Genomic DNA, 23,391 nt, shown 5'->3' with positions numbered 1-23,391 from the left:
AGCGGTAATAATGTTGCTTGTTACCATATAATGAGGCAAAGACCTATTTCCTAGAAGGAAGGAATCTAGGACACGTCATGTATCAGCTGCGAGAAATGGTGCTCGTAATTTACTAAATTGTACGGTCAAAGGTCGAATTCATGCGTGACTAGTAGGAAGCCATGCCGCATAATTTGACTCTTGATAATAAATAATTAAACTTTGCTCCAGATAAAAAACAGTAGGTGTCTTACATATTAATCAAGATTAGGTAAGCTAATTTTAAATTCAGGTGTTAAATTAACGTAGGCATTAATCTGTTTGGTAGGTGTAATAATTGTGTCAATTACTCGTATCGAACAAAGTTACGATGTGTTGTGTTATAGTCGATATGGCTACAAACAATGTTACTTGTAAGATGACGGCAGACTGAAGAGTATGGAGGGAGAAAACATGCTGCACCGACCCAAAAGAAAATTGGGACAAGGACAGGAGAATGAAGATGACGATTTTAATCATTTGCATAACCTTACAGATCCAATTTATATGTCAGTTATTTTCTTATAGTAGACCTTTCTGCATTTATCTAAACAAACTTGCTTGTGTTTCCAGCAATGAAACCCCACGAGATCCAAGAGAAGCTGGGGCTGACGCGCATCCGCGACCGCAACTGGTACGTGCAGCCGTCGTGCGCGACGTCGGGCGACGGGCTGTACGAGGGCCTCACCTGGCTCACCAGCAACCACAAGTTATGAGCTGCAGAGTAGGCGGCCGCCAGCCGCCGCGCCCGCCACGGTACGTTGTCACCTTCCTACTATTGTTCTAACTAAAAATCCGAATCCTATCGCATAGAAAACGCTAACAATTCGGTTGCTATGGCATGAACATTGAATCCTCAAAAGCGAGCTCGATATTACCAGAGCTTGTTGATCAGTTTTGGTCCATTGAAGCTGGTTGCGGATTTTGGGCTTTAATTTTGTCGTTTTATTTTTAAATAGCAACTTTATGGACAATATTGTGCACCGCTCTCTTTTCTTATTAAATTATGTAATTTGGTTTCCAAATGTGATTGTTTGACACCAGTTTTTTGTGGTTTCAGGTGAGGATGTCGATGCCATTTAATTTAAGTAAGCGCCCGCGTGCCGGAACAAGCAACGTCATTGTGAATACCAGTGTTGATTCTATATAATGGTTATACAGACAAAAACGCTCCAGTGAACGGTGCGAGAGACTGTCCGTGTGAACACAACGTTAGATAGCAAGCAAGCGAACGCTTGTCACAAAATCAATTATTCCATATTTAAAAAATTAAAAAACAAATTTAGAAAGTTTTGTTGTAACGATATTCGATTATTTTTTTATGTTATTTAAAGAATTATTACATAAAGTAAAATGATTTTTTTTTTATTTAGTTTAATGTTTACCTCCTTTGTATAGTAAGGTAGAATAAAGTTTCTAATGCATTATTGTGGGTAATCGAGGACTATGTATGGGAAGGTCGCAATGTTCTTTATTATGGATATTTAAGTGATAGCTATGCACGCTGTGTAGGTCATTCGTATGGAGTGGCTTGACTGTTGTAATATTTAACCACTAACCACAAATAATTTCAGATGAACCAGAATAATCAAAATAACATTTGACGATTACCCTTTGTTATTTTGTGTGTAAGGACATTCATGACTACAAATTGACATGTTAATACATCACTATATTATTTAATTTTATAATTAATATTAAAATAACTTATGTCAATTCTATAATTTACATAACCTATTTTTCCCCATTTTCCGACTAGTGTGACATAACCTAATTTCTTTTAACAATAGTCAAGCTACCCTCATATAAAAATGTACATATTAAAGCAATGTATGTACATATTGAAGAGTATTTTTTATTACTATCGCTGTTTGAATGTTGATTTTTTGTATGCGATTTTTTTTAAGACAAAATCCACTATGTATGTATAATGTATTGCTTTCTGCTTTCATTGTGAGTGGCCGGCGGGGAAAGGGCGCTTTACCGGGCTTGTGAATTCAAATTTTGTACATAATGCTTATTATTTTACTTTGAGAAAATTAAATAAGTCGTGTATAAAGATAGATGTTCATTTTGCTGTCGAATCTCGAGTCCGGATAGGTTATTGATCTACAGATAGAGGTCATGTTATAATCGGGCATTCTTCGAAGTTGCAACTTGAAACAAACCTATATTTGTTTTGCGAAGTTATCGTTTGCTAAGCCATTCTTCTTGAATTGAATATTAATTGCAAACAGTGTTGAGAACTATGCACACATGTTACTGTTCTAGCTTCTAAAAACTTCCATAACAATGTCCGCCAACCGCGAATTTCTCTAATCTATCTGTCTAATTTGTGACTAGAGATTGAATAATCTCTATGCACAAAACTAAGGATAGATAGGTTAAAGAATTCCGCAGTAAGTAAAGCGTCGTACTAACCCCGCCGAGCCAGTAGTTAGTCAGTTCGGGGACCATCTGATTTTGTAAATACGGCTCTTGAATGGACCTTGAAATGAGATTTTTCTAGCGAATTATATTTAATTTTTATAGCTTCGTTTTGTGAAGGCTTTTGCCAAAGGGTGATTTGCTTATACAAGGCTGATTTTAGATGCAAAGTCCATTAAATATCCAATCTTTGATTTACTTGGGAGTAGGTTAGTAATGGAGTGTTTATAAATCAATCAGCTATGTTTGACAGATTTATTTAGTTTCAAGGTGCGTATTATTCTGGTTCTAAATCACAAACTGAAACACTCCATTTTCAACTAATCTGTGATTGATATCGAATCAATGTTACGTTGGTTTGCTTGAGCATTGCGCTACGACAAGTAAAGGAAATATACGAGTATAGCAATAAATAGATTTTCCAACTTTACCTACTTTAGATAGAGATTAAAAGCAAATTAGTCCAACGAAATGAAAAACTCGCAAGTTGGAACATCGACTTTCGTAAATAATGTAATCGTTACTGCTAGATTTAGGGCCTGGTTTCCACGACCGGTTAACTTTTAACCAGAGATCAATCAGTAGTTGCTGATAAGTTAACGGATGATGGTTAATCTGGCCTTTATTATGGTCCTTAGAAGTAGGACAGAGTTTAGGTAGGTGTTGATATAACTGTAAGGCACTAGCAGGGAATTTTGTTTCACATAGTCTTTTGATTGGAATTTTATTGTATAAATCAATCCATCAGGCTATAATATGCCCGCCGGACGGATGGTAAAAAAGCTCCTAAGGCTAAGTGCAGATGAAGGAGTGGAATGGTTACTGTTCGAATGATAATGTACGTGAGACAATAAATTACCAATACAAGATCGTCTTGCGCCTCAATTCAGCACTCAGCCTTAGGACGTCTACGAATGAGTGACCACGAACATTTGTTGATCGAAATTAGCTCTTATTTCCAGGTCCATAGCCTACTTTTACGACTATCTTCATACTGATTTCTTGCCTACATTTAAATGTCCTATTGAATTGTGTAATTGCGAGTAAACTACGATGGAAACTAATGTTAACTTTTCTGTTGAAACTCACCTATACTTTGTGATATAAATATATTTCATAGAACCTTATAATGTATGATTATTTTCTAGAATGTTCGAATTATTGATGCTAATACTCTGAGACATGACAATATAAAATAAGTCATGTTCTGTCAAATTAAGAACTGATTTACATTTGAATAATCAATTTTCGTTTAACTTAAAGTGCAATTAAAATTTCTAGCAACTATTTTGCACGGAGATGTAAAAATAATATTTTTATTTGTATGGTAATGTACCGCTGGGTTCATTTTGCGGGAAGCGTTGATAACAATTTAAAACCTATTGTATAATATTGTAGAAAGATAAATTCAATATAAATTCACCCTTAAAACATCTAGTTTTATTCCTAAACTGTCAAAAGTGCGAACTAAACTGCAAAGCAAAATCCGTATAAAAAAGTAAACTTTAATGCGGACTTATTGGAAATAAAATTATAAATCAAAATTTCTTAATAAAATCACTAAGCAACCAGTCTAAGTACATGACTAGTCTGCCGATTGTTTTCCTTGAATTGCGTATCAGCCGTATCAATTGTCGACGTGCTTTCGAGCCAATACCAGGTTTCACGTTGAACTTCATTTATCATTTAATTCCTTGTAATTTGTACCTTAACACATTGCGATAGGGTGCAAACTCCTAACTGATGCTTTGGTCTGTGGTTGTGGTGGTGATGGACGAGTCGGCCGTGACGTCGTCGTAGCGTGGCGGGAGGATGATCTGCAGTTCCTCGTTGAGTTGCACTTCTTCGTCAGGCACCGAGTCTTCGGGGACGCGATTGTCGTACTCTTCGTGATTTGATATGCCGCTGGAATCATGAATATTCGTACTGTAACAAAACGAGCTTATTGAGTTAGATATAGTTTTCGAACTTTTTGTAGTCATGGAATATAGAAGATACAAACTTTTTTGTCGTCAGTTTGGCATAGGTAAGATTTTAGACAAAGTGGGTATAGGTACCATTGGAGAACCTCAAAAAAAGGCAAGGCTGGGCTCGCCGTTATACTCTTAAGTAAAAACATATATGTATAACTCTTGAATAAAGTAAATGCATAATTTACTTCCTAAGCTATACTAACTCCAGCTGATCGCCAGCCCTGGCGCCGGCCAGGACGGAGGTGTAGAGCCTCGCGCGTGCTCCGTGCAGCCGCATGCCGGCCGGCACGTCCTCCGCGCCCGAACGGGTCTCCAGAATCGGGAGTAGGGCGTTCGCACCGTTACCTGCAGTTAAGGTATTGCAGAATGCAATAGTTAGGTACTACCAAATTTTCAACTGTTAAACATTGAGTCCAAAATTAATTACAAAAAAAATCATACGTAGCTGCTGCGTTTCTTGTTTCAACGATGACCCTGTCGGGGGCTTAGATCCACTTAATTGGGTAAAAAATGAAAAATGGGTCTAACTAATGAAAATGGGAAACCTAAGTATATGAGTTACACTTGATAAGGTACGGTATAGGCACCTACCTATGCTTGGAAATCGCAAAGCCTTGATGAGTATTTAACAAACTAAATTAAATTTTCTGCTAATAATTCAAACGCACCCTCATCTGGTCTGCAAGCTTCCTTGACTTTATTCAATTCTTTTCCTTGTCCGTTCTCATCGGGCGGCAGAGACACTTTGGGAATTTCCTCTCGAACGTCTGAAAATGACCCGCAATATTAATGAATAGATATCAAGTAGTTTTCTATGTCTACATGGAACCTGTCAGTATGGTTTGTTTTAAACAATCTGGAACCTAGACAACAAACCTTGATGAACAAATAACGAATCTCGCTTTGTTGTAAGAGTTCTTCGGCAAAGCTAAACTTCATAGACCTGGCTAACTGGGTAATAGACTGACGATAAATAATATCCCAAAAAGTACCAATCACACTGGCATTGTTATACATATCTCGATTTGTAAAACTAACCATTTTTGGGAATTCCTCTCGTGGGCAAGTCAGCGTAACCACGGAATAGTGTTTCCAGTTCATCAGGTGACATGCGACGCAGGTACGGCACACGCTTCAGATCGGGCCGGTGGAGACTCCGGAAGGAGTTTCGATGCTGAACGAAGACATTTTTGATTTAGCATTACTAATAATAAGGCGGAACGGAGAAGTTTTTGAATACCTGACCAATAGAATTCTGTTATGAAACATCTTCGCCCACGCAGTAGTAGGTACCTATTCCTGAGCAAATAAATTCTAGTGGTCCTAAAATTCTCCGCCCCGCCTTGGTGGAGTTGCTTTTAGTTTCAGAAGATTGTGATACATAAAATGCCTGATTATTTTATAAAAGCAAAACTTTCTCATTCCTAGTTTTCCGGGTTTCCAGAACAAATCAAGTCGAAAACAATAGTACGAGTACAAGGGTAGGTATACATATGACCAGTTTACTACCCCAATGGTGGTCATCTAAATAAGTAAACATGGTACCTTAACGAGGCCGGGCGGTATTTGCATCCTCTCGCAGGCGCGTGACATGCTCAAACATTGTATCACGCTGTCGTGTTTCACGGAAATCGCTGAGAGTCCACTTCGCACCAGGTCCTCATTAATCTGCACCAGATTGTCAAAGACATATTTAGTTTTAAGTCTACATATTTGAATAGTAGTAGTTGTTGGTTTTTATGACGAGAAAAGTTGCTGCGATTTTTAGCTAAACTCGTAGCCGGTAGCAATAAGTTACCTATCGGAAATTTTAATCTAACCCTAAGAGAAAACTAGGGAAGTAGGTACGTACCTAACCAACCTATTACCTATAAGGTTCATATCCACTCTTAACCATCTTTTTATAGTTCACAGTTAGAAAATCGCTTTAAACTATGCTATTCCCAGGAAACTGGTTAACATTTATGAAATAACTTCAAGTGTCTATTGAGTGATATCTCCGAACGTATCGATATTCCCGAGCGCACCCTTTTACGCGTATGGTCACCTGGCCTGGTCGGCCACTGATTGGTCGTACGATATGAGTTTGATAGTAACAATGACTTACGTCTCACACAAACTCACCCCGACTACAAGTGCCGAATCTGAATTAGAATTAGACTAAACATCTAAACAGGTAATCTTCAAATTCCTAACGAGTTTCAAGTTCCAAATTCATTTTAGTTTGTTAAAATTCGGAGAAAGCTATGTTTCTCGGGAAACAGAAATTGGTAAAATTATTTGGTTTCCTTTTGAATTGGATTCTAGGAATGTCGGTAAACGAGCGGTAAGTTCTATGATATTTGCTAAATGGAATGACTGAAAGGCTTGGAACGATTTATGTACCAAAGTCTCAGAATACCTAATCAAAATACCTAGGTAAAAAATACATATCTACTAGGTACTTAAGTATTTTTGAACATCGCTCCTTATTTACACATATACACTTAACGAATCATTAACTAAACGAATTTGATAGTAGGTACCTATTACCTAGTTAGGTACCTATTTATATTTGGCATGGTTAATTAATGTGAAAACAATAGAATCTTGTGAAACTTGCGATACGAACGATAGCTTTAAGTCCGATAACATCAATTTATGCCAAGTTTTGATGAAATATAATTATTTTAAGTTTTGTAAATAGGCGTAAGTACCTACCTTCTTACAAAACTTCTCAAAAGTTTACAGACAGTTTTGTGTTTAGGCTCTTTAGACTATTTGGGTGGTTTTTGGGGAAAGCAAAGAAGGATATTTTATAATTCAGTTCGCTTTCTGTGGAATACAAGTTCATTGACTTATGGAATACCTCGCAAGTTGCGTTGACTGGTGAAAAGCTATTAGTTAAGTATTCACCCACCTAGGTACATATTTAAAAGTAAATTAAGGTACCTAAATACGAAATGAAACCTATGAATAGAAATTTAATGTTGGTTCTCAGGTTCTCAGTTAAAATTCTTCATGACAAAGAATCGAATGAACGTTGTAAATGTACAAATTCCCGCATGAATGAATTAAGGACAACTTCGACATTCCGTTTGACATTAAATCAATGTTCGCGTTGAATAAAGTATGTCGCATATGGACTGCGAACCCGCGTATATTGGAGCACATCAATCGGTAGGAGATGGGATCGCACTCATTTTATGCGGCAACCAGACTTTAATATTGTGTGTTATTGATAGCTTTAGGAATTTGGCGCCTTGAAAGCTACTATGAGAATATAGGTATATGAAAGGAGTGTTTTTCTGAATAGGTAGGTACTGATACTGGATCTTGTTTCTTCCTACCAATTATTATCCTAAAGGTTAGTGTCCTACACACTTGCATTTCGAAATTAAATAATGAGTAGGTACCTAGGTACCTCTAGAAGACAAGTTCTTTAAGTAATTAGTTCATGATTTTGATGAGATTCCCACACAAAAAAAAAAAAAACATAACGATAGGTAGGTACCTAAAGTTCGGCCGCTCAGAGAATGCGTTTCTGACACATCGCGATTGAACTGACGACGTAACTTTGTAATGGCGTTGCAGTACGATAAAAATATTTTTGCTGGTTGTTTATCGTTTTAACAATTGATGAGCATTAAAACAACATTATTATATCAATAATAATCAATGAATGTTGTAATTTTGTGCCAAATTGAGTGTCAAATAATTTGGGAAACAATATTTTTCTAAATCTATACTGCGCTATTACAAGGTTATGTCAGCGCTTTATATTTGTAGTGCTGTGCTAAAAATAACAGGCAAGTATCGTAATCTGTTCTGGTTGATGGTTCTTATACAGTTATACTTATAATATAAAATAATACGTTTTGTTTTTCTTTTTAAGAATTTGAAAATAATGGACTATAAGATAACTTTTATGAAATATAAAAATAAAACTATGATCAAACTGAACGCGCGAAAGTCGTCGCGAAATTGGAGGCGTGGCCACGAGCTACAGTTCCCTATGTGGCTTCTGGCTACCGTGGCAACTTGGCGACGTGGCCACAGTAGCCACTATAATGTACACGCACTGTCGAGACGCCATGGCCACTCGACTTGGCGACATTTGGATGCCAGAAGTAGCCAGACCTGCGCCGCTGGCGACGACGCCATGGCGTCCCAGTGAGGTAGAGCTCTAAAAACCTGATTTTGGAAGATTTTGACCGAGATATCAGGATTTTGTACAAATTTATTTACACAGATATTTACAATACATATTTACAATAAAAATAAAAAACTATCCTAGTAAAACAAACAACTAAAAAGCGTCAAAAAATTCGTCCCCATCGCTGTCAACTGGGAGCGTGCCCAAGAGGCTGGCAGCATTACCTCGTTGGATCGCCATGCTGATTCTTTGTCCGAGGTAATAGCCAGCCTTCTGGTCACGAGAAGCGTCAACCAGCCGCCTTGAGAGATCTTTAAATAGAATGTGGGCATTCGGACCCCACGACCCGAGGGTTTCAACCCCAAACGGTTCGAAAATATAGTTTCCGACAAGGCCACTATATTTCCGCCGCTTGAGGTTCTCCGCAGCAGCAGCACAGCACGCAGAACTTGGAAGGTGTGATGGCGCAAGAGTATCGACACAGGTTGCGTCCCATACTAAAGGCCTACCCATCTTCCAAGGGAATAACGACATGCCGTCTGGTCTCTTACCGTCGTCGCGTGCCAAGCCGTTTGGTTCTAATACAGCTGGTACCCCGACGGCAACATGAGCCCGACGTATAATGTCATTGATGTTTGCATGCCGGGCAATACGGCCCGCACTGCGGCTGCACGACAGGCCGTGGTGTCCGAGGCTGGTGACAGCCTCACCACAGTGGCAGCGATGAGGGGAGCAGCACGGTGCTCCTATACGTAAGCAAGTAGCGAGGCGGAAAGTTGTATCGTCAAACATGGTGCCAATATTTGACGACGGTAGTGCCTGAAGCCAAAGCCCCGACTCCCATCTACCCACAGCCAGTAGGCGCGCTCGCTCAGCAGGAGTAATTGCCGTTTCTATCAAACTATTCCGGGTTACTCTGCAGAGCGGCTAATCCCACTGTCTTTGGGAAGACGGGTTGCTGGGTAAATTTTCATTCGGGCAAGTAATTTTCCATGCATCCATAGCCTCGGCTAAATACGGCACCTCGAAATCAGCCAGTGTTGGAGTAAGAATATATATATAGCCTTTATTTATCCTTTGAGAAGTTACAAAAAATATACATATGAAATATTATATATATAACATTTACGTATCACAACTATTTATCTTAACTGAGTAAACTTAATTAATTTAATATTATAACTATGACCCATTAAGGACCTCTTTTTGAGTAAAGGCCTCCTCCATGACTTTCCAATTCCCTCTATCCGTCGCTTTCTTTAGCCAATCATTTCCTGCTATTGCTTTTATTTCGTCATCCCATCTTTCTGCTGGTCTGCCTCTATTTCTTTTTACTGGCGGACCTTTCCAAGCTATAATATTTTTTATCCACTTCTTTCCTGACATTCTTGCTATATGTCCTGCCCATTTCCATTTTAATTTTTTACAGTGATGTAGAGCATCAATAACTTTGGTATTTTTTCTAATTATTGTATTTCTTATTCTATGTCTTCTTTTTATATTGAGTAAACTCCTTTCCATCGCTCTTTGGGTTGTTGCTATTTTGTTACAGGTATATTTGTTGAAAATCCACGTTTGGCTACTGTACGAAAGACAAGGCAGGAGGCAAGAATCCATTACTTTCTTCTTGAAATATGTACTTAGATCTGACTTTAGTATTTCTTTATAGGACCAAAATTTATTCCATGTTAACTGGACTCGTCTCTCAATTTCGTCACGATGTCTAGATTGATGAAATGACATTTGTTTACCTAGGTATATATAGTGTTCAACGTATTCTACTGTGGATCCTTGTACTGTTATGCCTTTTTTTATACTATTCGTCATGACTTTCGTTTTATAGTATTTAGTTCTAAACCTATTTTTAAACTGCAGTTGTTCAACTCGTTAATCATGTTTTCAAGTTGTTGTGCAGACTCCGCGAACAGTACTATGTCATCTGCAAATCTTAGATTACTTAGGTAAGAGCCATTAATAGATATCCCTTTTTTGATCCAGTCTAGGTCTTTCATCATAAATTGGAGTACAAGTATGAATATCCTCGGTGATAAAGGATCTCCCTGTTTGACTCCTCGATTAATCGGTATTTCTGTTCCGCTTCGATCTAGTCTTACTCTACTGACGCTTTTAGAGTATATGTCTTGGATAAGTTGTATTAACTCTAAAGGGGTCCCATACTCTTGTAAAGCTGCCCACATACTATCGTGCGAAATAGAGTCAAAAGCTTTTGCGTAATCAATAAACGCCAAGTACAAGGGTCTTTTATGTTCTTTATATTTCTCTATAATTAGGTCTAGCGCATGGATATGATCAGTCGTTGAAAACCCTTTCCTGAAGCCTGCTTGCTCGAATGGTTGATGTTGATCAGATATTACTGAGAGCCGACGTTCAAGGCAGGTTGCTAATATTTTATATAGACAAGGTTGCAGACTAATCGGTCTATAGTTTCCAATATTAGTAGGGTCTCCTTTTTTATAAAGTAAGATAATATCCGATGCGGCCCATTCATTAGAATTTTCTTTTCTTCTAATATTTTATTGAATAAATTTGTTAGCGGTGCGGTAAGAAGAGTTCTTGCAACTTTATATATTTGATTTGCAATTTTGTCTGGTCCACTACTTTTGTCTTCTTTCAATTTTTCTAAATTCTTGTAAATTTCTATCTCTGTGAATCTTTCTACTTTTTCTTTATTAGATTTGGTTAAGTTGTTTATCATAGGTAGTGAACTATTTTTTTCATATAACTTTTTGTAAAATTCTGTTGCAGTTTGTATTATTTCCGATCTTGAGTATGTAGATTTATTTTTTCTTGATATACATGGTATCCAATTTTTCGACACATTGAGTTCTTTGTATGCTTTTTTCAGGCTCCCTGTTTGTGATAAGTGTTTTTCAAATTTTTGTTTTCTTAAGTCTTGACGTTCCTTCTTAATTTCTTTGTAGATGGATTTATATAGAGTCGTTAGTTCTATTTTTTCTTCTTTATTTAGATACTCTCTTCTTTTAAGTTCGTTTCTTCTTTTAATGTTCGTTTGGATGGTGTCTGACAAAAAAGAAGGTTTTTTGTGATTACTGTCTTGGTTCTGTGGTAGACTGTTGATGATTGCAAATTTTATTTTTTGGTAGCTAGACTCTACGTCGTCATCTATATCCATTGGACAATTATTTTTTAATTCCCGTTCGAGGTTTTCTAAGAAGGAGGATTCGTCTTGTTTAGTTTTTAGCCTGTGTTCTTTCTGTGTGTATTTAGCTCTGCTATGCTTTATCTTTTTTAAATGAAATGTACTTCTTATCAATCTGTGATCGCTGTTGAAGGCAAATTGGTTAAGTATTTCTATGTTAGTAAAATTTTGTTTTACATTCGATATTATGTAATCTATTTGACTTTTTCTTGTTTTCGGCGAAATCCAAGTCCATAGGTTATTTGATTTCTTTTTAAACATGCTGTTTATTACTGAGAAATTATTTTCGAGACAATGTTGAATGAGTCTTTCTCCTCGTTTATCTCTATTTCCATAACATGTAGGGCCTACAACTGTATGTTCGTTTTGTTTGCGTTGACCAATGCGAGCGTTAAAATCTCCCATTACAATGATGTGTTTTCCGGAATTATTATCTATGGTGTTTTGTAACATTTGGTAGAAGATTTCTATATCTTGTTTCGATGCGTCGCAAGTTGGTAAATGAACCTGTATTATCGACAGATTATACTCATCGAACTTTAAGTTTAGAACTCCAATTCGTTCTGTTATTCCAATAAAACTCTCAATGTATTTCTTCAGATGTTTTTTAATAAAGAAACCAATACCTAATCTCCCTTTTGTTTCTCCGTAGTAACAGAATATATGTTCAGTTTCTTCTATAATGTTGTATCCCATTTGCCTTACTTCACAGAGCCCTATTATGTCATTTTTGATGTCACAAATTGCTTGTTTAAACTCTAGCAATCTTTCATCTGTTGAGAGAGACCTTGCATTATATGTACATATGTAGAGTGGAGTTGAGTGAATATTATCTTTGCATGGAGGGTTTCGGTCTTGAGCTCCCACGGCGACCACCCGTGTTGGGAGTTTGGAGAGTGGAGGGGCTTCATTTTTCAGTTTTTTGGTTCGTTATTTCGAAGGTATGTGGTGATATTGCCAATTTTATTCTTCTTCGGAGCTTGTTTTACTGAAGACGACGAAGGTTTGCTTAAGTTATCAGTATTTTCAGGGGATTGCGACAGATATCTTTTTTGTGTGCGCGTAGAGTCTTCCTCTGGGTTTCGTTTGGTGTTCTTTTCCAGTGTAATTATTTTATCATATCTAAGAAAGACTTTATTTCCCTTCTCTTTCCCGTTTAAGTTCTTCTTGTAGTTGTTTTCGTTTTTCTAGAACTTTTTGGGAAAATCTTCTTTATGTATATTGTAGAACCTTCTAACAACTTCTTTCTCTTTAATATATCTATCTTCCGACCGACGCTGGTAACGGTTATCACAATAGGCCTTGTCTTGCCTGTTTTACTTCCTAATCTTTTAACCTCATCAATTTCTTCTCGTTGACAGGCAAGTTTTAGAGTTTTGGTGATGATATTATATACCAAGTCTCTTAGCTCGCTGTAATTATTTTCTGTCTCTTCTACTCCAAAAAATATCAAATTCTTCTTCTTTAATTGTCTCTCTAATTGCTCTATCACATCTTGCTGTTTATCTATTTTGCTTTCGAGCTCCTTTGTTTTCTCTTCAATCTGCGTGAATTTCCCGTTAATGTTATTATTAATTGACTCTTCTATATTTTTCATTTCCTGTTTTTGTTCTTTCAGGTCTCTCTGGATCTGTTTTAAAATCTCCATTATAGACTCCATTTTAAGATTTAGTATGACTCTTGATCTTTGTTCGAGTACCTAGCAATACTAAGTGTAAAAAAGAAACCTTTAATGGATTTTTGCTGTAGTTGTTACGGTACTCAAAGATAGATGGCGCTGTTTACAATTTTTATCTGCAGGAGTCTAGGACAATTTTTGATGTATCATTGTAATTTATAGGTTATGTTCAAAAAGGATAATTTTGAATTGCAATTCTTCACAATAGTTCTTGATTTATCACTTTCTGCCGTATCAAGTTGGATAATTGTCTTTGTGCGGATATAACTTGTGAATTATTCAAGATGTCAATCACTGAACACGTAATATTGTAACGAACACACTTTTGACTTTTTCTCTACAGTTTTCGGGATTTCTTCGTCACTAACACTTGTACGCGGTTATTTCAATCTTATTCACAGAATGTTCACTTTATTTTGACGGGTTAGGTATTATTTATATTTTTAATGCCGAACGTATTACGGAGCAGATGTAAACAAAAGCACAGTAGCGCCCTCACTCGGAGTAAGAATATTCCTGGTTAATTTCTCAGTGCCGTGAACCGAGGATATGAATGCCGGTAAACTAATACTGGTAATTTTGCGGACGCCGAGGCCTCCCATCCGGATGGGCAATGTGGCTTGTTGCCAGGCTCGGTCGTCCAGGGCCACATTGAGAATGGAGCTGAGGGTATGGCGGATATCAGGATTGATTCTGTTATTGATAATACCTAATATAATTATACACGTAGGCGAAGATGATGATGAAGACACCACCTCCTCAAGCGAATCGGAGTCTGATTAATATTCTGTACGCACATTCAATTCAATGTACTTTATTGCATAGAAATACAGATTGTAACTTGTAACAAAGAATAAATAAAACGATTTTATTATATGAATATTACCTTTTTTTGGTTTCCACTTAAATAACTAAAATATAAATTTTAAATGATTCCGCCAATTTAAAACGAAAATAATCTTAAAATAATGCGGCGGTTTATTTTGGGGGAACGGTAACGAACTCAGTGTTATGTTGTGCCCATCACTAGTCCTGACTAACTGATAGGTGTCAGGAACGCATTCTCTGAACGGCCGAACTATAATAGCTTTTTTTCTAGAGTTCATAATTCAAACAATTTCGGTATAGATTGAATAGTTATCCCAAGGGTTGATATAAAATTGCGTCAATAGCCCTCAAGAGCAATTTTTATGATTGCCTCCCTTCCTCGAAACTATTAATGGTTTTGTCCTGAAACGTTTTTAAATATCTTTTGTGGCCAAAGCTAATCTAACACAAGTATTGCCATGACATTTTATTCTGTTCTTTCTTGGAATCGTTCGAACGAATCCTTCTATTGTCTGTTTTATTTTAATATAAATTAGTTTTCTTGGTAACAGGTAGGTAAGCCAGGGCAGGGCAGAGCATCGTCTTGTTTTATCAAGAAGAAAAAGTAAAGATAAGTAGTTTATAATAGATTCTTCAACATTGCATGATCGCACGAGACGTTCAAATGTACATTTCGCAGATATGAGTATTTTACGCATGGTCTTACGATCATCTTGGGCCGCATGCATGACATAGGAGCAATGCTTATGGGATGGCGTCTACTACTAACATGATTGGCTAAAAGGTAAGTACTTGCCTGCAGTTCTCTCCCTTCACAGCACGGTACTAGGGGCGGCAGTTCTTCCTTCAGCTTGTGAGCGGAGTTGAGCCCGGTGGTCACGTTGTCTCCACTCGCCACCGGGTTCATGAGGAGCAAAGACGCGTCCGAGGACCTTTTCTCCTTCACCTCCATATTGTCGGACAAGTCCTTGACACTCATGTTGGTACTCATGCTCCTATCCTTCGCTGTCATCAAGTGAGTCTTGTTTTCGTGTAGTAGCTGCATCACTGCTATTTTTTTGTCTTGCTGTGGTTTGTTATATTTTTATGTTCACATTTTTATTGAAATTTTGACGTTGTGTGACGTTTCGATTTTGAAATTTGGGATTTCTTTTTTTATTGTGCCTGGTTCGGATCTTAGTTGTAACCTCTTTGGTTTGTCCGCTGTTGCAATTAGGTTTGTACCTAGTCCTTGCAAACTTTTTGGTTTGAAGGATAACCTCTTTCGAAAGCTTTATAGATCAACCAAGAATTTCGGAGTGGGAGGTTCAATCTAGATTTTCTTGATACTCGTAAAAACCGATGGTAAAAACCCACCGAGTAGTCACTGTTAGTTTTTACTAATACCGAGTCAACGAACTACCTTTCAGATAAGTCTTCTATATTCCACAAATTATTTCGTATCAGCATTTCTGCACAAACATATTTACCAACCTCTGGCAGCAAGCTGCATTCAGTTTACAAATTGATCTCTCATCCTAACTACATCCCAAAAAGGTTGGTAAGCTCTTGAACGAGTACTTGAGTGAGATAAGTGTACTGTATCGCACCCCGATCACGTAGTACCGCTTGACCAAAATTACACCCTCCGAGAAAAGTTCGCTTTGAGAGTATATTGAAATTAAGCCAGTCCCTTTTTGGGAATAAATTGCCAATACCAGTCTATTGTGTTATGAACTGGATAAAGAGTTATTGGCTGTATTTCTGACGTGATCAGATTAATCCTGGGAGGTTAAAATTATGTGGACTTTTTTACACAGCCAAAAATGCATCACTACATAAAGTTGTAGGCACTTCTTAGTTATCAACTTCAGACGCAAGTTCGGTGCGTTTGATAGCTTTACTTATAGAAGGGTATAAACCATTGTATAAACTCATTGTGTAACATTAATAAAAACTCATTTTATTCAACGACAGTTTTGACTAGTAATTTTGAACTTGGGGGAGTATAGTGGTCATACTTGGGTGATGGGCAATTCGATGTGTGATTGATTTGATAATTAAGTTCCCATTGGCCTGCATATTGACTAGGTATACTTATTCAGTCAGTAAATAAAATAAATCAGGTTAGATTTTGTACATTTATTGAAAAATAAATGAGCTACAAAACAACATTCATAGTGAACATTTTATAAAATACATATCAAAAACATACGAAACGATATACCTACACAATGTGGATTTCGTTAACTTAGATTTTATTTTAGGTACGTCAACAATATACAATTTATCTTTTAAGAGCGTGTACGCTCGGCGCGCGATGTCAACTTTAGGTAATTCAACGCAAAAAACCGCGCAGACTAGCGTCGCGGCTGTGTGCGTGCCTATCATACTTCACGTATAGTCACACAAACCATTTTGATCCTTTCGAGTGAAATTGGTAGAACAAAAAATATATTATTTAGTAAATAGTTAATAGCGGGAAAATAGTGTAAGTCTATGGATGTCTAAAATATAAAAGCATGAAAATAAGTCGTTAATACTTACACTCTTTTGCAAAAAAATCGGGCACCTATGAAAACCTTGGTTTTGAGGACTTTCTGTATATTACATACAATTTTCAACAGTAGATACTAAATAGTCGACTGATGATTAATGACAATGTTAAGAGTTTCTGTATTTTAACCGATTTCAAAAAAAGAAAGGAGGAGGTTTCAATTAGATTGTTTTGTGATTGTTCTCAATTTGATTGTTCTCGATTTCTCAAAGACGCCTGGACCGATTTGAAAAATTGATTGTTTATATGAATGGTCCAGTCCATCCAGACCGAAAAATTGTGGTCAAATAACAACAATTGCCGGAAAGCCAAATATTGGTGAAGAGCTTGGGTTTACCATTGCAAATAAAGTTTTAAGTTATCTATCCTATATGCTTCAAAAGTTATTCGAGATCAAAAGTCAAAATTTGAGTACATCCAAAATGAAAAAAAAAAAAAAATTATAGCTCGATTGGTAACAGACATCTGCAATAAGTGATTTCTAGCCTAAGGAGTCCGCCATATTGGATTTAGACTCGCGACACATTTTTTTTCGAGTTATTCATTGCAAGCCCTTTCATTTGATACCCATATCGTAGGAATGCATTAAAAACATTTTTTTCTCCATCTTGGGTATACCGCCATATTTTATATAGAATCATACATTGTCATTAAAACTGAACATTCAAACAAAATTTCAACTCCATCGATAAAAAAATATGCTTCAAAATTGAGCTTTAATAAAATAGTAATGTATCAAGATTTGTTGGTCGCGCTTGAAATGTACTCTATTCTCGGTATCCACGGCAGAGGTTATTCACCCTACGCGATGTGACGGAGCGACACGTCCTCTCTCTGTGAAGCCTTGCGGCGGTCTGGTTTGAGTTGACTCGCGTGCAGCGTTTTATAGTAGTTTTAAAATAATTTATAAAAAAATAAAAACGAGAGATTAAATTATAATATAAAGTTTATGTTTTAAAGAAAGAGTTATATTACTATAGTAAATAATTATTATATTAAATTAAGTAAGAAAGATAGGTAAAAAAAGCATTTGAAATTCACAATTTTTCACATTGTTAAAATATTTTTTTCTGAAAGATAGAGACCTAAATCAAAAAATGTTTTCAACTAACTATAGGCATGGGGATTTCGTCTATGAGTAAAAAAATAAATATGACTAGATTTGCCACTGTTTTCACATGAATTTAAGCTTCGAAATAGACGCTGAACGGGAATTTTATAAAACATCTTTTACGTTATAGGTGTTTTAAGTATTTAAACTACACAAATTGAAATTTATGTTCAATTAACTATATAGACAGTGAAATTACCTTGCGTTATTAAAAAATAACATAGTTATAGGATAAGTAGTTACTGAGAAACAGTGGTTTGAAAAGTACCATTTTAGGCCAAATGGCGCGCGGTTGACGTACACGCTCTTAAGTATAAAAATCAAACCACGAAAATGTAGTTACTACGAAGCTATAAATAATTGGAGACCGAATTTCATGGGAAAAGAGAAATATGAATATTTTGCGTAACTTGCAAAAAGCATTTAATTTATTAAAATGAAATCTTGAGGGCTTTTAATTAAAGGAACAAAATGACGATACAAAAACAAACACTTTTTTGTACCCAACGACACAAACAGACAAAAATACATGAAGAAAACTCATTCAATAGACTTAGTTCAACCGTTGGATTCCCTGAAGATGAACTTTCGTAATATATCTGAAAAAGGTAACCTATTTATAAAATAGATAAATATATTTTTCAACTTCCCAAAAAGGAGAAGGTGCTCAATTCGTCGGAATCTTTAATTTTTTATACCATGTATTTTTATCGGTCTCCAAATTATAATATAACAAAAATCTGTTATATATCACTATAAATATAAATATAAAATGCCGGGCATCTAAGCAGGTATGGAATTTGTTCACTATTCGCCCGGCACGTAAAAGTCCTCCCTCTTTTCATCCTGTAGCTCTCTCTCTCTTCGTCTCTGAAATTGCGTACTGGTATTAAAATTAAACTATTTTCGCATCACACATAATATCTGTTTGCTGGAGAATACATATCTATACTAATATTATAAAGCTGAAGAGTTTGTTTGTTTGAACGCGCTAATCTCAGGAACTACTGGTCCGATTTGAACCATTCTTTCGGTGTTAGATAGCCCATTTATCGAGGAAGGCTATAGGCTACTATTTATCCGGGTTCGTGCAGAGGTTCCCACGGGATGCGGGTGAAACCGCTGGCAGAAGCTAGTAGGTTACATAAATGAGCAGAAGAAACAAGTGCAAAATAAAGGTCAAGAAAAAAACATGAAAAAAAACGCACCAAAATATCTCAGAGTCGGAATGTCCGATTTCTATGCTGCCTTAGTAGCGGACAGCTGTTTTTTCGCCGCTTCCTGTATCAAAATAAAAATAACAAGAAAAAAAAACATTAATAAAAGATATTATAACAAAAAATTGGACAAATCTTTCAACCTCAGTCTTAATTACTATCTTTGGCGAACAAAGGCCTCTCCTCTCAACATGACATTAGTTCAGATCACCATGCTTGCTTAGGACAGGTGTCCAAAGGTCTTAAAAGTGTACCAAATATTTTGAAAATACCTATTTATTTGCTCATGCTTCAGATTCATCTGTTTTTTGAAATTGTTGCTGAACACACCAATCGTAACCTTTTCTAAAAATGTCCGTCGCCCAATTTGCCTGACTGATTCGACCAGAATCAACTTCTACATCGCCAGACAGTTCAGCACACTGGTGGCAAGCCCCCTTCCTAAACACAGCCCCAGAATCCTAAGTAACGAAGGCTACATACTTTCCTCTCCTGCTTCATGTCGTTCTGCAAGTTCTTGAGCACGCGGTTGGTGAGGAACTCGCACGCGCGCCGCACGTCCGCGCACTCCGCGTGCACGCGGTTATCTACTACCGCCATCGCTAGCCCTTCTACTGCTTCACCCCATTCCACTGTCAGGGAGATTAGAATTACCTTACTTACTATTAAGAATATAATTTAAATTATGTTTCGAAATAACTTCTGCCTTGCCCTGTTTATAAGTTATTTGGGGCCGATTCACAGTGTTTTTCGTTTCATCCACTTTATTCTTATTCATGTGTTTTTGTTTTCTCTAAAACAACTCACTTATATTATTTGAAAAGTGAGAGTGTGTGCCCAATTATTGGTACTATGTCGGGATTAGCTTCCAGTCGTAACGGATGCAGCCAAGGACCAGTTTTACATGCAGCGACTGCCTATCTGACTCCTCACCCTATTTACCTACGCTACCCAATTGCGGGTTGCGTACTAAGAGCTTAGCTCCCGTGGCTAACGCCGTTTTCTCCAGTTGTGCGTAGACCGCCAACTATTCAAACTCAGAAAAATAAGAGGTATGAAAAGCTGTTTAAGCTAAGCTAAGCTTAGTTCTTGGTCTGCAAAGCGCTTATTATTCTACAGCTATCCAAAAAAATAATTAATGAAGCAGCTACCACTTACAGGGGTGTCTCATCTTCGGCAGTGTCACCTTGCCCACGGTGACGTCCATGCCTTTGTCCACCTTCGCGGTCACTGTGCGCGACAGCAGCTTTGCTGATGCATTCACCATCTACATACGCCACATACACAATAACTTTATCCAGGTTAAAAAAAGAGTATTCCCTTCTACTTAAGTTAGGCTATGGGATTTGTGGGTGATGGATTTTAAAAGTCTAAGGCCTGGTTTCACTAGTTACTGATAAAGTGTACGTTAGTTATCTGATAGTTAATGCTGTCTGCCAGATAAAGACTGCTTATAGATTCTAGCAGATTTTGCTATCCGAGACCTGTGAAACCAAACTGACTTCATTTCGCTTTTAAAGAAAAAAAAAAAGGGTTGCTTTCTTCTATGGAAAATATTCGGAAACAAGGTAAGAAAATAAAAAACCGGCCAAGTGCGAGTCGGACTCGTGCACGAAGGGTTCCGTAAATTACAGTTAAATCAACCTATCTCAAAAACTATAAGAGATACTTTGATCAAACCAAAAATCGTTGAAAGAGTTAATTAGCATGCATCACCTCTATTTTTTTTAGAATTTTATACCCCGTAGTTATAAAAATAGAGGGGGGGGACATACTTTTTACGACTTTGAGAGCTGATATCTCAAAAACCGTTCACTTTAAGAAAAATGTTTTTTAGAAAACATTATATCATTTTAAAAGACCTTTCCATTGATACCCCACACGGGTATGTACATCGAAAAAAAAAATTTCATCCCTCAGTTACATGTATGGGGGGCCCCACCCCCAATTCTTTTTTTTACTATTTAGTGTCATATTTTTGTAGCGGTTCATACAACACATATTCCCATCAAATTTCATCACTGTAGTACTTATAGTTTCCGAGTAAATCGGCTGTGACAGACGGACAGACGGACAGACGGACAGACGGACATGACGAAACTATAAGGGTTCCGTTTTTGCCATTTTGGCTACGGAACCCTAAAAAAGCATCCTCACGTCGAGCAATTTCTTCCTCTCTGGAAGGTAGGTGGGCACAGACACGGGGTCGGGCAGGTCTTCCACCCTGTCTATGAATGTGACCTCAGCCAATTTCGTTTTCGATGGCTGCAAAAGAAATGTAACATGTGAATATTAAGTACCTTTTGCTTCAAACACATAGGTACATACCTAAGCCAAAATCGTCTTGTCGGTTTGAGAAACTTTTCAGAGCAGCCCGATCTTTGGAACTTGGTGATTGAGAGACCCGTGCATCGGCGAGCACGTTAATCGGTCCTGCTTGTGATCTCTCTCTGGACGTGTCGGTTTTCCATCTCACCGGGCTAGGAGAGTGAAAGAATAGAGAGTGCACCTGTGGGGTGCACCTACATGTCCTGTATAGCTGGCTGATCTCCTTAGATGAATGATAAAAAGCCGCTGTGGCTGACAACCGCCTACCTTCTATACGTTTTGCTAAATAAACCGTAAGTGTTACGTACCACAGGCGTTGGAATTCTTTCTTTAATACTTTTGAGCTCAATCTCAGATTCCACTTCTGCGGGTATTTTGATAGCCTCTCCGAAGCCGAGCATACTCTCTCGCGCATGGTGACGCGCCATCTCGGCCGCTATTTGAGATTGCCAACGAGACTGTTTTGATCTGTTGTGGAGATTGATAATATTTTTGATTAAATCTTAAATCTATACTGATGCACATGGATAAAAGTAGCTTATATCTTTGCCGTTCCCACTTCACGTATTGTGGTGCGTAACAATTAAGGTAATCTGTTCTTGTACCTAGAATTGTCACTGCTCAACGCTCTCCTGGACAAAACAGATTCTGATATTTTAATTGATGAATGGAAGACAATCTGTGTGTTAGTTAAGTAACTACGGACAAGCAAAGATATGTGACAAGAACAATAAATAGCAATGAACGAACCGTTTCTTGCCAACCGGTTGCCTGAAGTCCTGGAAGAACACGACGGATGCTCGCGATTGTACCATATTCTCCACGTCTTGCAGTAGTTGATGCACGCGGCGTCGCGAGAACTCCATTATGGCGGATTCTAGCATCTAGGTGAAAATAATTATGAAGAAATTATTAGAGTTTGAAGGATGTATTTGGAGCAAGTGGTGCAACCCACTGCACCATTTACTTTTACAATAACCAAAACAAAACCAGTAGTGAAATTGCACACATTGGTCAAATTGGCGATTTGACGGCTGAATACGGTTCGGTTATTGTTTGTAAAATTAGTTGAATGGTGCAACCCGTTCATAATATTCTTTCGCCTAGGAGTTGTACTAAAAAAACTCCCAACATTGAAATTCCCCACAATTATTATAAATTGACAGTTAACATTTATCAAATAAATAGCGGTTTTGAAACTTTTATACTCCTTATTTTGTTCCAAATAATACGAAGTAATAAGCTAACAGTCAAATAACGTTTTATTGGACACAGCTTCATAAATCATAAGATTATTAAGAAATAAAGATTGAGCGAAAATATAAAACAATACCTATCTAATTTAATCAGATCCCGTCTTGTTTTAAATAATCAAAGCGCCCAATTTTCCTAATGGTCCGTATAAACAACGGTTTATCGTTGACAGAGGTCAAAGTAATAGGTCCCACATGTCGCCAGTTAGTGAACCTACATAAATTACAATGTTTTAAGAAGCTTCTGTTGCTATAAAATGTTTAGTTATTTTTGGTTTAGGCTCATAGAAATAAAAGTTTCGGTCGAAGTTATAGGTTTACGTCAGCTCTTAAGGAGAAACCTACCAAGAGTTCGAGAAGGTTGAATAATGTTACGTCCATGATGCAGTTATTGATATCCGATCTTATCCTTCTTATGACTACTTAGGTATACATAAGTAATTTGACAAATTAGGCAAGCCATAAATCACGTTATTAACGCAATTCAAAGCTCATTAATACAGCAATGAAACTATTAACTAAATCGGGATATTCATTAGTTATCCCGACACCATTCGCGAGGAAGTCACGTTAATTGCGGGAATAAGTGTAATAAAATCAGCATACGTTATGTATTTAACTACTTCAGTCATTAGGAAAGTCGAATTATAACTTTTTGATACGATTATGGTAGGCGAGGATTTGATAAAATTGTGGGAATATGGAG

The 23,391-nt window shown here is 37.1% G+C and overlaps 3 protein-coding genes across 5 annotated transcripts in view; 1 reads left to right on the top strand and 2 right to left on the bottom strand.

Moving 5' to 3' along the window:
* Positions 1–1,577, top strand: part of LOC110372890 (ADP-ribosylation factor 6) — a 45,402-nt gene extending 43,825 nt beyond the window's left edge. For both annotated transcript variants that reach the window (XM_021329904.3, XM_021329906.3), the window contains exons 6-7: positions 592–774; positions 1,079–1,577. In XM_021329904.3, the coding sequence (XP_021185579.1) occupies positions 592–734 (143 nt within the window). In that variant the 3' untranslated portion in view covers positions 735–774; positions 1,079–1,577. The remainder of the gene's footprint in view (positions 1–591; positions 775–1,078) is intronic.
* Positions 1,578–3,936: 2,359 nt separating this feature from the next.
* On the bottom strand, positions 3,937–15,385 carry LOC110372889 (uncharacterized). Of its 2 annotated transcripts, none has more exons than XM_021329901.3 (6): positions 15,037–15,385; positions 5,964–6,086; positions 5,457–5,592; positions 5,087–5,185; positions 4,622–4,763; positions 3,937–4,371 (listed from the first exon to the last, which is right to left on the bottom strand). In XM_021329901.3, the coding sequence occupies exons 1-6, from the start codon at positions 15,283–15,285 to the stop codon at positions 4,182–4,184; spliced, it is 939 nt and encodes a 312-aa protein (XP_021185576.1). In that variant the 5' UTR covers positions 15,286–15,385; the 3' UTR covers positions 3,937–4,181. The 2 variants fall into 2 exon arrangements, with proteins under 2 accessions (XP_021185576.1, XP_021185578.1); XM_021329903.3 differs by having other exon boundaries at positions 3,937–4,350.
* Positions 15,386–18,197: 2,812 nt separating this feature from the next.
* Positions 18,198–23,391, bottom strand: part of LOC110372948 (uncharacterized) — a 28,588-nt gene continuing 23,394 nt past the window's right edge. The window contains exons 8-13 of the mRNA XM_064043649.1: positions 22,183–22,316; positions 21,741–21,900; positions 21,262–21,369; positions 20,263–20,371; positions 19,588–19,736; positions 18,198–18,757 (exon numbers count right to left, since the gene is read on the bottom strand). Of these exons, the coding sequence (XP_063899719.1) occupies positions 18,695–18,757; positions 19,588–19,736; positions 20,263–20,371; positions 21,262–21,369; positions 21,741–21,900; positions 22,183–22,316 (723 nt within the window). The 3' untranslated portion in view covers positions 18,198–18,694. The remainder of the gene's footprint in view (positions 18,758–19,587; positions 19,737–20,262; positions 20,372–21,261; positions 21,370–21,740; positions 21,901–22,182; positions 22,317–23,391) is intronic.

This window comes from Helicoverpa armigera, chromosome 3, assembly GCF_030705265.1.
Source record: "Helicoverpa armigera isolate CAAS_96S chromosome 3, ASM3070526v1, whole genome shotgun sequence".
Classification (NCBI taxonomy): Eukaryota; Metazoa; Arthropoda; class Insecta; order Lepidoptera; family Noctuidae; genus Helicoverpa; species Helicoverpa armigera.
The sequence above is the reverse complement of the archived record's forward strand: the minus strand, read 5'-3'. Positions and strand labels throughout refer to the sequence as shown.

What these genes read in the sequence shown, in the direction of transcription:
- LOC110372889 (XM_021329901.3), bottom strand. Translation starts at nt 15,285, where the DNA reads ATGCAGCTACTACACGAAAACAAGACTCACTTGATGACAGCGAAGGAT. An exon ending in GAGAGGAATTCCCAAAAATG is followed by an intron (nt 5,186 to 5,456) that starts GTTAGTTTTACA and finishes GGTCATTTTCAG; the next exon opens with ACGTTCGAGAGGAAATTCCC. An exon ending in AGCTTGCAGACCAGATGAGG is followed by an intron (nt 4,764 to 5,086) that starts GTGCGTTTGAAT and finishes CCTTAACTGCAG; the next exon opens with GTAACGGTGCGAACGCCCTA.